This window comes from Perissodus microlepis, chromosome 5, assembly GCF_051167445.1.
Source record: "Perissodus microlepis isolate ML-2025 ecotype Zambia chromosome 5, ASM5116744v1, whole genome shotgun sequence".
Lineage (NCBI taxonomy): Eukaryota > Metazoa > Chordata > Actinopteri > Cichliformes > Cichlidae > Perissodus > Perissodus microlepis.
Window position 1 is genome coordinate 6,523,137 of NC_140465.1, and position 13,267 is coordinate 6,536,403.

General features: G+C 39.6%; 1 protein-coding gene across 2 annotated transcripts in view; it reads right to left on the reverse strand.

The window, feature by feature from the left end:
* Nucleotides 1-13,267, reverse strand: part of cntn6 (contactin 6) — a 130,072-nt gene that overhangs the window by 39,165 nt on the left and 77,640 nt on the right. For both annotated transcript variants that reach the window (XM_084927528.1, XM_084927529.1), the window contains exons 6-12: nucleotides 12,412-12,507; nucleotides 8,667-8,870; nucleotides 8,420-8,522; nucleotides 8,093-8,277; nucleotides 5,644-5,786; nucleotides 5,423-5,552; nucleotides 4,941-5,094 (exon numbers count right to left, since the gene is read on the reverse strand). In XM_084927528.1, the coding sequence (XP_084783654.1) occupies nucleotides 4,941-5,094; nucleotides 5,423-5,552; nucleotides 5,644-5,786; nucleotides 8,093-8,277; nucleotides 8,420-8,522; nucleotides 8,667-8,870; nucleotides 12,412-12,507 (1,015 nt within the window). The remainder of the gene's footprint in view (nucleotides 1-4,940; nucleotides 5,095-5,422; nucleotides 5,553-5,643; nucleotides 5,787-8,092; nucleotides 8,278-8,419; nucleotides 8,523-8,666; nucleotides 8,871-12,411; nucleotides 12,508-13,267) is intronic.

A 13,267-nucleotide genomic window follows, 5' to 3' on the forward strand; every position in this document is an offset into this window, starting at 1 on the left:
TAAGATAGACTCTTTTTGTGCCTTCAGGGCTGCAACAGCTTGTCACTGAAGAACTGCTGTTATGCCCTTGACAGGAGTTACTTGTAAGTATTGGCTTGTGGTTTGTACCTTACAGAGACCAGTCTATAACCTGAGGTGACAACGTTTGTACCTTAAACAGTACAAAAATGGACCATTAAAAAAAGGTGCAAAGCTGGTTCCAAGGGCACCCATTAATTTCTTTTCTATATTATTATTATTTGTAGTAGTGTTAGCAGTAGTAGTATCATAGGAGTGGACAAGGAAATAGTGAAATGAGAAAAATAAAAGAGTAGACTTAATATCTTTTTTTATATTTCACTGAACACTGCGTGAAAAGCTAGATCAGACTGAGGAAATGCGCTAGAAGAAAATGCACCAGTATGTGTCTTTTTTGGGATCTACATTTTGAACTTCGAAAGTACAAATAATCACGTTGAGGACCTTGAGGAAGGTTTCCAGTCAAGTAAGACAAGTTAATTGCGTTTTCATTTTCTATTTATAACCATAGGAATGTATAACTTACATGTTTTTAATTTCTTATTTTATTTTCTAAAATAAAATGTAATAAAGTAATAAAATGTAAATGTTAAAATGTAAGCATTAAAATGAGTGTGAACTGTGTCCATACTTTTTTTTTCTTCAAATCTACTGGCAGCTAGTTTAAGTATAAAATACTGTTTTCATGGAGAGAACTTATCTAAATGAATTCCCTTCAAACCTGTAAGGTTCATCGTAGGCAGTTTCATTCTGTAAAGAAAGCTGAAGTACAGTGTGCCATGAATACTGCTACTGAACCTATTAAAAGCAATAAATTTACAATTTTCACAGTTTTCCAATGAAGCCAAATGTAAGAAATTTATGCTACATTTTCCTCAATCAATTAAATCGATTACCAAATTTCACCATTATTAAACTGAGAGAAACCAAGTGTGACTTCTACTGCCACAAAAATCAGTTCAACAATAAACATGTGCATTGGGTTAAGACTATGAAAGGCCTCAACAAAGAGCATTTCAAATTGTTTTTTAATGGTTAAAGCCATCTTAAAGTTGATCCCGAGAAGTATTAAATTTGCGGTGGTAAGTTGTTAAGTTGTTGATGTAAGGTTATTTAGTATTAAAAAGCATGAGCCCACTAACTAAGGAAGAATATTTTGAAGCTTGTATAAATAGGAATCCTACAGTCTTGTGCCTGTAGGTGGGGTCTTTGGGGTTAGCTTACAACCCACCAATTAAAATTTCCACAGATGAAGAGACCGCTTTTTGTGATGCCGTGTGCATGAGTGACGTTAGCAATAACAAGGACAATAATAAAACAGGAAATGACCTTTCGAGAAAGCCCTCCACCTGTGAAGCTTTCACTTGTAGCACATATGTCATTTCTAGTGAAAAAGCAGGCAGAGCAGTCAGAATTCTCTGCAAATTCTAAAAGTCCTTGATTTAAAAGGGGAGAGGGAAAAAGTAGGCTCTAGTTTCAAGCCAGGGACCGTGTTTTTTTTCCCCCCCTCTGGGAAAAAGAACAATCTCGAGCTGCATGAATCACAGACACGTCTCACACTTTTGAAATACAGCAAGTGCCCTTGTACCTATCACCATGCTGATTAAAACTCAACATCTTTATTTTTACATGACCAAAACTGTAAACTACAGGGTGAATAAAAAGTCTTATTACACTATGAGCGCTACTGCTGTAAAACCTTTTCAGCAACTGAAATCAAATTATGCTGCATCCCTTTTAATCATAGCTGGTCTTTCAGAGATGGTGCCACACTTTGTAAAACCAGCCACAATGAAACAGCCATAATATATATTATAAGGGATCGTGGTGAAGCCCCTCATTGTATCAGCTGTTAGGAAGAAAATTGTTTTAGCTCCATTCCACCCGCATATAAGCCAAATGTCTTCTGATTGGCTGTTTTTCACAAACAAAAGGTTTGAACTACAGGTGGGTGCTCTGTGCTCACAGACGGAGCCGTGTGCCCTACACGACCTTCTCAGAAATATTTCTAATATATATGATTGACATCACAGAGGGTAACGAGCACAGCTTGGGGGCAGAGCACTCATTGGTCTGTTGGAATTACACATACGATAACCTCATTATTTAATATTTTAGGCCTGTTTTAATATGAGCATCTTTCACTGTAAAAGTATAAAGATGACAGAAAGTAAGGAAAAGGATAACAGGTCTCCTAACACCTGTAATAGTAAAAAAATACAGAACAAAATCCAATGTATATCGACCTGTAAGACAATCTAAACAAACTAAACAAGCTTGAAAACTAGTCAGACTGCTTGAATGACAATGAGATCAAATCAGGGTTCAAAACTCGAACCAACAATAATCAAAAAGTTCAAATGCGGAAATAACAGTAAAAGCTAAACAGGAACCCAAACTCAAATAAATTACCACAACACATAGGACCATGATACGAGGAGCTGGCTACTGAGATTTATTATATATTAGGGCTGCTACAAACAATTATTTTGATAGTCGACTAGTCACCCATTATTTTTGCGATTAGTTGACTAATCAGATCATGCATCCATTGGACGTAAAACGTACAGCTTATTGCACCAACATGCATCTGCTCTTATATAACTATCATTAGCTTACAGCTTTAAGTGTTTAAGGTATGTGCTAACTAAAAATAAAGACAAGATGATAGTTTGTTAAATTTTAATGAAATCTGCAGGTTGTTTCAGTGAAGTTTAATAAACTCCTTGCTATCTAAAATATAACGGGACACCGGAGTACATTCTCGAGCATCTCACACTTCTGATAATCAGTTGTCTGCTTGACGTTTATTCAGCTGTGTAAAAACTATAACTTTAATCTCAGCCAAACCGATTTACTCAGGAACAAATAAAATACTGAAAAAAGCCAAACAATAACATTTGTAAGTTATCTAAGTGACTTATATTACATGTTTAACCCGAGTAGTGAAAGACGGCGGTGGGTTTGAAAACGATTTGCCGGGAGTCCGGTGTTCTCACCGGCTCTAGATAGCCTTGCCCCCGGCTAATTATCGAGCTAGTGGGTAACAGACGTCTCCGAAAACGTCGGAGCGCTTTTGAAAATATGTGGTGTCTTGATAAACCGAGCAGATATTTGAGGTTTACACAGCTACATTCTCGCCTGAAAATATGTTAAACTTTATTTTGTGACCCAGAAAGAATAATAAGAGTAATATTAAAACTAACTAGCTGCCGCCATTATTGACAACTGAGCTGGGCTGCGCTATGAATTCTGGGACAGAGCTACCTCTTCTTCGGGGTTTAACGGCAGCTGGCATCCTTGTACATGCAGTGCTGCCATCTTCTGTTTCAGTCCGTTATTACACTCTTAAATCCTACTACTTATTCCTGCGTCTTTTGGGATCTTACAAAGCTTCAAACGACGCGTCGACTATTAAATCAGTTGTCGACGATTTTAATAGTCGACGTAATCGTGACTAGTCGACTAATCGTGGCAGCCCTATTATATATTATATACTATTAATTTATTCATATTTATAAAGGATAAATCATACTATTTCTCCATACATTATTCTATTTGGTTAAACTGCCAACTTACTTCAATTTTCAAATATCATATTTCTTTTTTATAAAGAAATTCTAGGTAACAGCACTATAAACATTTTCCCTTTAATAAAGAGGCCGACTAACAGTTGGTAATGCAGCCTCATTGTGACATCAATACAGGAAAGCTTCTGTTCCTTTGATGGCCAATTTGAATGCATTATTACCAAATTTATGACCTCAGAGCTCCAAGTTTAGAATGCAATTAAAAATTCAACTTACTGCCAAACCTTTTGTTATTTCAAAGCCTCACTTGATGTTAAGGTGTTGTAAGCCACTGAAGCTGTGGTGGCTTTAGGAGGCAAGGCACTAACACAAAATTGAAGCCATTAAGTTAATTATACAGCATGCGACTGACAAGCCTTTTGGACAGTGTTTTACAGAAAAGACATGCTTTCAATTTCAAGTCGGATGATGTATGGGTATGCTGAACAATGGCCCAAAGACGGATACACCCAATGTGCCAATGCTGCTTTTTATTCCTATCAAAAAAAAGAAGGATCCAAAATACTCCAATACTATGTGATTAAGATAACATCATATTGTCAACAGTGGGAGCTGCACTTAGGCGCAGCTCAAAAGTGTGTAAGGAAAGTGATTTTCAGTGATTGTTGACAACTGTTAAACTGCTGTGAAGTTTCCTGGGAAATAATTTGTCTGCCCTTATTGTAGCCTGTCTACCAGTTATCTAGCCATCACTACATGACCTTTTTTGTCCCTTTCTTTTACACCCAGCGTTTAATGAAAGCAGACCTCATACTGTGCTTGAACTCTTGCTTGGTTCATCCTGTGTGGATTAGCTTCTGCTGAGGCTGGGTGCAACAGAAAACGGGTTCTGTTAGCTCACAGGTGTCGCCTCAGACCTTCAGTCATGACACGGCGCGGCCTGTCATGTCGCCTGAGGTGGCGTTTCACTGAAAGATGGAGTCAGATTGTTTTTCTCTTTGGCTTTCACATGGAAAAAGTCCCAACAGGATCTCTGTTCTACTTTTTTTCCCCGGCTTTGAAGAGCTGTAAAACTGCGGTGACACCGGACGCTTTGAAGTTTCAAACAGCTAAATCATACAGTGCTCTCCTTCCTGTGCATTGCAAAACTGATAAGGCTCGGTGTCATGGCCTCCTTGGTACAGGCAGCAAACGGCAGCAGTGTCAGCAGAAAACCAACATCCATATCCGAGGGAATAAGGTGTCTATCTAAAAAAAACACATTCTTTGACCAACGAGGAAGTTTTATGCAACACTGATTCCAAAGTCCCCTTGAGCCAAGCCATAAATAACAATCGGTACTGGAAATTAATGCCTTCAGTGGGTTGTGCAGCGGTGCTTATAATACCCTACCTCTCACTGTCCTTCAGGTGCATCCCCCCCTCTCTCCACCAGGAGATTGTGGCCCTGGGAGAAGCGTGGGGGCGACACTCTAACACCACCTCACCCCCCCTCTGGATCACCGTGGACTTCTTCACGGGGCGCCGGGTGAAGTCAGGCGGCGAGGCTGAGGAAGAGACCCGTGTTGATGCCGTTTGTCTCGCTTTGTCAAGGTGCAACAGCTGTGCATCAGCCAAAATGTCAAGAGCATCACCAGCAATTACGGAAATTATATGTCACCACCAGACTGGCTCATTGTAGGAAATAATTATGGAAATGAATGTGCAAGGCCGCGGCTCAGTGAGGTGCTAGTTTAGCTGGTTTCTACTTATTTATTCACTTTCAAATAGGGAGCATTTTAGTTCCAGTGACAGCAAGATGTACAGACAGCATATCTTTGCCTTGCCTCTTGTTCAGTCCATTGTAAATGAAACAGGGCAAACACGACTGCTTACCTACAACCTTGAGCTCAGCACTGGCATACACAGATCCATGCTCATTCTCTGCCACACACTGATACATCCCAGAGTCTGACAGACTAATCTTGGGTATGGTCAGTCTGCCAGCTTCCAAATGGATCCTCTCCTGAACAATAAAAAAAATTGAAAGAAAATGTCAATTATCCTTTTTAATGATTTTGAAACTTGCAGTACTCGTACTCACTCATACATCTTACCTGTGCTTTTAGTGACTGACCATTCTTCAACCATCTGTACGTAGGCATAGGTTTGCCAATGGCTTTACATTCCCACTGCAGGTTAGCATCGATGGCCATATGGGCATCTTTCAGTGTCTGGACCCACTGTAGATGTTCAGCACCTGCAGAAAGACAAATGGTTATGAATATATCCTATGAATTCAAAAATTAATTGCATATATTCGTAAAAGTGTCGCTCTACAAAAATCAATCCCGATGTGACAAATATGGTAATTTCCCAGTGAAACTCAGGAATTAAGAGTAAGAGAGAAAGAGATTATTTTAAATGAAGAACTACTGCCAAACAACGGGGAAGACAAAATCCAGTTTGATTACTCATTCTAAGTCATTCACGTGATTGTAGTGAAGGAGAAGGCATACTAGACCAGAGTTCACACTTCTGGTCTTTTCTGGTCTCTCCTAGGCAGGAATTAGTGACTTGACTTCATTAGTGACTTGACATGTTACTGCTGGCAACAGATAAGGAGTGGCAAGTAAAAGAAAAGGTAGTATTACCTAAGCTGTCTTTGGGTGATTGTAGACTTGACATGTTGCCACAGGTTTGGACCATTTGCAGAGGTTTTACTGTGCCTACTGACAGCTCTGCCATTACAGCATAATCGGTGAAAGATGACACCTCTGTACGAAGAGAGCAGCTCTCTCTGTCATATAGGACCTAATCTTTCTTATATTATATAGTGTATGGCACTGATTCTCGTTGCTAACCCACAGTAAAGGGTTTCAAGTTATGTACAACATGGCCAATCAGTGGAATCATTAATGTAACCAATCTGAATAACCCAGAAAGAGATGAACTTCAAAAAGCACCCAAAGAGATTCGTAATGACTGTGCGAATGATTGTATACATTAGATTGTATAATCCAATTAGATATATAAGATGAGCTACATAGGGATAGGAAATGAATAAGAATTTGGTTCCTTTGTTGGGCGACTGGGAAATGGTCAACATTATTTAGCATGTGAATATGATCTTTCTTTGATTTCATGCTCATCTGTTTTGCTATTTGCATTAACACTTGTTGCCCATAAGTCCAAAATAATGATTTTATTGATTGATTTATATAAATATAAAATAATACTATTCTAACCGATACCAGAATAGGTATACCTACAGCAAGTGTGTGTTTGTATAATATACTTGTAGATTTGATAATTATGAACTGATCACTGCTTAGTTTAATTTGATTTGTGTCTTTTCACTTTCACTCTCAGTCTGGTTGGGATTTAGTACTAACACTACTTAGTAAGGGTTAGGCACTAAATTGCACATTGGTTTTCAGAAAAGATTGTGGTTTAGTTTACGATATCTGTATTTACTACATTAACCCAGCACATTAAAAATGGCTCTTTAGCAGCATGTTTAAATATAATTCATTTACATTTGTAATGGGATGGAAAGCTCTTTGTGCTGTTGCCATAACCTTGTGTATCTCTGAGACAGGTAATACCAGTATTTGGCATCATAGGCGTGAACCAGCTGTTCATGCAGGGCTTGTCTGAGCTTCAAGTCATACTTTCAGCGTCAGATGTGCAGTATTTAGTTACTAACTTTAAGAAGCTCTTGCTCACTACTACTTTTAAGTACTGGTTAAAAACTTCCTTCTTTACACTTAACTTTAAGCTCTAGTTAGTTCTACTTTTGACCCTCAGATTTCTTTTAAATTAAAAAAAAAAAAACTCTATTGAATTTGTTCTTTTTATGTTTTAATGTGACACTGTTTCAATGCCATCTCCATCTCCTTTTGAATTCACTGTGAAGCACCTTGAATTGCATTCATGTGAAATGTGTTGCATAAACAAACCTGCCCGGCGTTACTGCTGCTTTGTGTCAACAGCCATTCACGGCTTAATCTTTAGCACTACTGATGTCATAACCAGACACCTCAGAATCCACGCTGCATGTACACAAGGTCTGCATAAAACAAAGGATCCTGAATCTAGTTCAGACACTGATATCCATCTTTCCTACTTTCTTATCTGCACATATGGCAGACAGGAGCAGGCGAGACACTGACTCCTCTCTCTGCTTTTAGAAGTCGACTGTGAATATTCGCAGATGGCAGGGATTTCCTGAGATCTACAAATGACCCCTCTAAATATTTGAATTTGACAGTCAGATTCAGAGATGGTAAATTTGTCCTGAGATACTGGGAATCATATTTTCTAATTTGAAAATAATTATTACACTGCAGGCAATTTACACTCTAACAATAAGGACACAAGACTTCAAATTATCATGCTTATTATCCTTCCATTAGAACAAACATTAGAAAAATAATGCTTGAATAAAGGGCTGTTTTCCAATAATTATAGCTCTGACTAAAGGTCTAAATATTACTGAAAAAGAAAAAAAAGGTAATTAGTAGACTCCGATAAGCAAGAAGCAAAATGTTCTTCCTTCCTTACTGTGGAATATAAGTTGCCCTCTGGCAACATTTCGTCCTCTGCTGTTTTCGGCTACACACTCGTACATGCCGGCATCCTCTGGGCGAAAATATGGAATTTCCAGAACCCCGCTGGAGTGGTTGATTTTAATCTTGCCAGGGAGTGGATTTCCATCAGCTCTTCTCCATGAGATGGAAGGCACAGGGCTGCGGAGGTCAAACACAAAGAGGTCACGCAGGCCACATTCTCCTGCTCCACCATGACCGGAAAGACTGCTGCTGCCGTGTTTGATAGTAATTGAGGACGCTGCTCTGCAAATATTCCAGTGGACTGTGTTGTGCCACTTACTTTCCTAAGGCAAAGCATTCCAGTTTCACTGACGATCCTTTGGAGACATGAAGGGTGTCAGGAAACTGAACCTCGATCTTTGGCTCGTATTCGCCCATCACCACTGCACAAGGCATAAAAGGAAAATCATATCATTTAAAACACAAAAGAAGAGCAAGAGCTGTGGCGCAGGTGACAACTAGTTCACTCAAGTGATTTATCTCATAGACTGATAACCACAAGGCAGACTGGTGATGGTGATGCTCACCGTCCCTCCGTACCACCACTGGGGTTGGAGAGCTGAACACTGTTAAGTTGGTCATCATGTTTCTCACTGCGCATGTGTAGTTCCCCGCATCCGATGCTTCAACTTTGGCTATGTACAAGTTTCCCGTCTTCTGAGAAATGAAACGACGAGCATCCTGCTGCAGGAAGCTGCGCTGTCCATTGAAAACCCATGAATATTTGATCTCTGGAATAATGGGAACAGGACATGAAATGCAGATAGTGAGGCACAAAAGAAATTAACTTTCCAGTCACATTTCTAAAATTCCCAGAACAGCAAGACCATTAATGCCTAACACATACATAGATAATTTAAGGACAAAAGTACAGGCCCACCCACACATTACACTTACAGTATGGGAGCTGCTTGGCCATGGACACCCACGCTACAAAGCTTTGGTGCTGATATTAATGCCAGAGGAGATTTGGAGTTCTGCACTTATTGAGTCAGCATGGGATTGGCCACTTTTAACCCTTTAAGACCTACCATAGAACCAAGTCCGCCAGATCTTATATTATATTTTTACATGCTGTAGTGCCATTTTTGGGAGCTATACATCAATACAACCATTATAACCCAAATTGTAATAATATGTATGCATTAAGTAACTACATAAATTGCAAAAAAGTGCAATAAACTACAAAAAAATTGAAAATCATTTTTGTTTTTTTTAACATATATTTCTAGTTAGAGAAATTTAAGAGGCTTATCCCTCAAAACTGCAAATACAAAAAAGTTCCACAAAATAGTTTCCCACCACAGGAAATTTAGTTTGAGTGTCTTCATAGTTTTATTTTTGAAATACGCCAATTTTTATATACTGCAGGAAAAACAAAAATAAATATTGTAATGCAAATTTGCAAAAAAACAGCATATGCATCAAAATAAACTATTTCCAGCAGTGCAATATGAGTCCTAAGCATCCCAGAAACGACACAGAAAGTCATAAAGTTAAACATAACTTTTAAAAACACAAGTATAGGCTCATAAGGCCCCGATGGTAAAAAACTACATTTCCGCGAAAATGACGTCACTTCCGGTTTCGGGCAGGTAATGGCGGACATGCGCTGACCTCTATTCCAACGTAGGAAGTGTTACGAACAGCTGATCGGATCGGCAAAGCCTGTTTCTGGAATATTATGTTTTTGTTGCTTTTTATGCAATTTTTGCAAAGCCATATGTGGAAGGAAACCGCGACCTAGGGCAAGCTGATGGCATAAGATGTAAGTACAACTCCTCTGGTTTCATATGCAAAAATTTTTTTTTGCATATGAATATATTTTTTGCGCTAGCTTATGTGGTTGCAGTGCTACCGGGATTTAAAAATAGTTATGCAAAACGGAGCGTGCCCGCTCCCACCGGCTTTAAAGGGTTAAGCACTATAATAATTAATTATTAAAAGGTGTGGACCGACAGGTTCACTCTATGTAGTTTATCAGGAAATGAGAAATATATTTTATTTCTCTGTTGAACAATACAAGATGACTTCAAAGCACATAAGAGTTCAAAGTGTTTTTAGTTAAGCCAAGTTAAGATCAGCTGACCTTCTGCTCAGATGTCGATGCACAAACTTATGGTTGAGCATTTTTATAGTATACATGGTGAATTCAACTCCAACAACAATAAGTCATCAAGAATGTTCTTTTTGAGAAAAAAAACTTTTTGGACATTTTTAATTTAATTTAATAAATAATTGAGCCATTTTTCTTCCTTTATTATCATAAATTTGGGTGTTTATTTTGAGTCGCACCCCCAAACAACACATTTGCAGCTGCCTGAAATACTCCAGCGCCCACCTGACTATTTTTCTGCTTTTTAACTGAAAGTTTACGTTTGTGTGTTATTTTTTAAAGCTTTGTGCCTTCACTAGGCTTGAAGCGACATGGGACTGGGTGCTGCGGAAAGGTTAGGTAACATGGGAAGTACTGAGAGATGGGCTAAGGTTGTGCTGACACATACAGCAAAAGAATAGCCTCTCTGTTTTGACTCGGATCATTGAGTTGCTCGGCGAGGCTGTCATCACAGGGGACTCCAGCAGAAGAATGCAGGTTTGATAAAAGTTGAACCCAGCACTGGGACTTTTTTTGGCTATATTGGTCAAGCCTCTAGCTATCAAAAATGTACAGAGTTGGTTAGAGTTCTATGTTATGTGTTATAAAAACACTGGAGGATCATATTTTATTCATTTTTTCATTTTTTGATTTGAACTCAGAGTTTTGGGTTATTTTGGATGGCTTCATTGTTCCTGCCTTATCTGTTGAGCATGTGGAATATGGCAACAACACTTATGGTTATTAGTCTCTAACTTTATTAAAAATTATTCTACACTTCTGAAACAAATAAAAAACAAACACAGAAAGAACTGATAAACAGGCCAATGTATGAGTGCAAAGTGCAAAGAAAAGCGAAAGAGAGCTAAGAAGAGTGAGAAGCGTCTGCAGGGAATGCTGAATGAACTTTGCTATTAGTGCAGCCCACCCGTATCAGACACATGACATTCTGCAGTCAGCCCTTTTGACTGGGCAGATGGTAAAAAAAAGAAAGAAAAAAAAAAAGTCCCACTTGCTTTCCTTCAGGGAAAGCTGTGAATTAAAATCATTACAAGGGAAGTCAGGGCAGTAACTGACAGACCTTTCATGATTAGGGACTATCAGAGAGTGGGTCTGTTGAAGAGCTGCAGTCTCACAGCAACAGAGGACTTGCAGGCACATAATCTCATGTCCTCTGACAGAGTTTAACTCACAGAGCAGCTCCTTTTAGGCCACTTACCTATTGATTGCTCTGAAAAGCTTCAAATGTCTCCTTTTTTAATAAGGTGCATCAGTGTATTCCTCAAGTGGTGCATCAACAAGTATTAAAGAAGTATTTAACATTATCTAAAGGTGGAGGAGAAAAAACACTGTTTCCCAACATTTTTGTTCCATTTTAAAAACACCTCCAGCTACTGTGGCGTTACATCGTACAAATCCCATCAAATGTTTCACTATGCTTCATTTAAGAGGAAAAATAAAGAAATTGAGGGGTTTTTTTTTTTGTTGTTTTTTTTTTTAAACGGGAAGGGAGGGAATGCTGGAGGGCAAATTGCTAAAGTGTGGATTCCCATGTGGCAGCAGGATTCAGTTGGAAACAGAGAGCGGAGAAAGGCTGGTATGCTGGCGTGAAATTGTGCTGGTGGGCATCGAATGGCTGCAGGAGTGTGGACCACTTTGAGGGTCTGCTAATCAGTAGCACACAGACACATGAGCCGACTCACTGCTGTGCCGCGGGATAAACGCTCCCGCGGCCGCACCAGCCACCGGCAGCCTTTATTACCCAACAGATAACCTGCCCACATCCAGGAAAAAAATGACAGTCGGGGAAGTGGAGCACTGGAGACTTTATAGATGACAGCATGGTCACAGATCATATGGGCAAGAAAAGTGAGCTCAAGGTTAAGAAGTATGAGGCTATGAACTATAGATGAAGGCATGGGTCTGGGCAGGTAGAGCTGCGGCTGATCATAAAAAGTTCCCTGTCTGACAGATAAGGAGAAGTGAGTGGAAAACAGTATGTCACGGTTCTGAGGGAAGAGCTGCAGAAAGAGAAAGTGGGAAGACATAAAAACAAAGAAGACGCTGCAGTGTTACAGCGAGATAATAAGCAGCAGAGTAAGGGAACAATAAAGATTGCTGAGGCAAGCAGGAGTGTGAAAGCACAGCAGACAAAGAGTCAGGAAGGTGCGCTGTACCTCCGTAATGGGGCGGGGGTCCGCAGAGCAGAACCACGGCCTGACCCTCTCTCACCGACACCGTGTTCCTCATCTTGCTGCTGAAGTTCTGCAGAACTGTTGAGCGCAAAACACATCAATAACTTTTCAGGGTCTGACAGCTGTAATAACTTATTTTACGTGCGGGCGACATCCGAGGGAAGGGCGTTTTAATCCTGCACAACATTTCCCAGTTTGTTCATATCGCTTACAAGTCAAACCCAACAGCCCCCTGTTCATATCACGGCATGCGCTAGAGACCAGGCAGAGGGTACACCAAAATGCTCCTCTCCAATCGCGCGTTAGAGATTACTTTCACCTTTAATTAAATGCTGCTGTGCTGCGTGAGACAATAAGCAGTGGGGAGACATATCAATTCCAGCGTCAGAGAAATACCATCAAGTCCCGGGAGGGGAGCAAGCAAATATCAGCGGTTGTCAAACCAGAAATCAACTGATTAAAAGTCCCTCCAAATCAAGACGTGCAGGCTTCATTCCTTCATGCATTGCATCAGAGCTGCAGACTAGTGTGCAGCGGTAACACACATACTGTAACTGCTGTCATCCGTGTAACACTACTTTTTGTTTTTTGTTGCTTTTACTTTTGACATGTGATTTCCAGGTTTAAAAAACAACAGAAAAAAATTGATGCTGTGCATTAATTAGGTTTTAAAAACCACTAAAGAAGGCAAACAAGAAATGCACTGTTTGACCAAAACAGGAAGTGTTAGACAAAAACAAGACTGGCAATCTCAGTAGCTAAACAAGTAAACAGCTCTTTTTCTGGCAATACTTTACCCTATCCAGTGGAAATATAGTAAGGCCACCAAGTTGTTTCT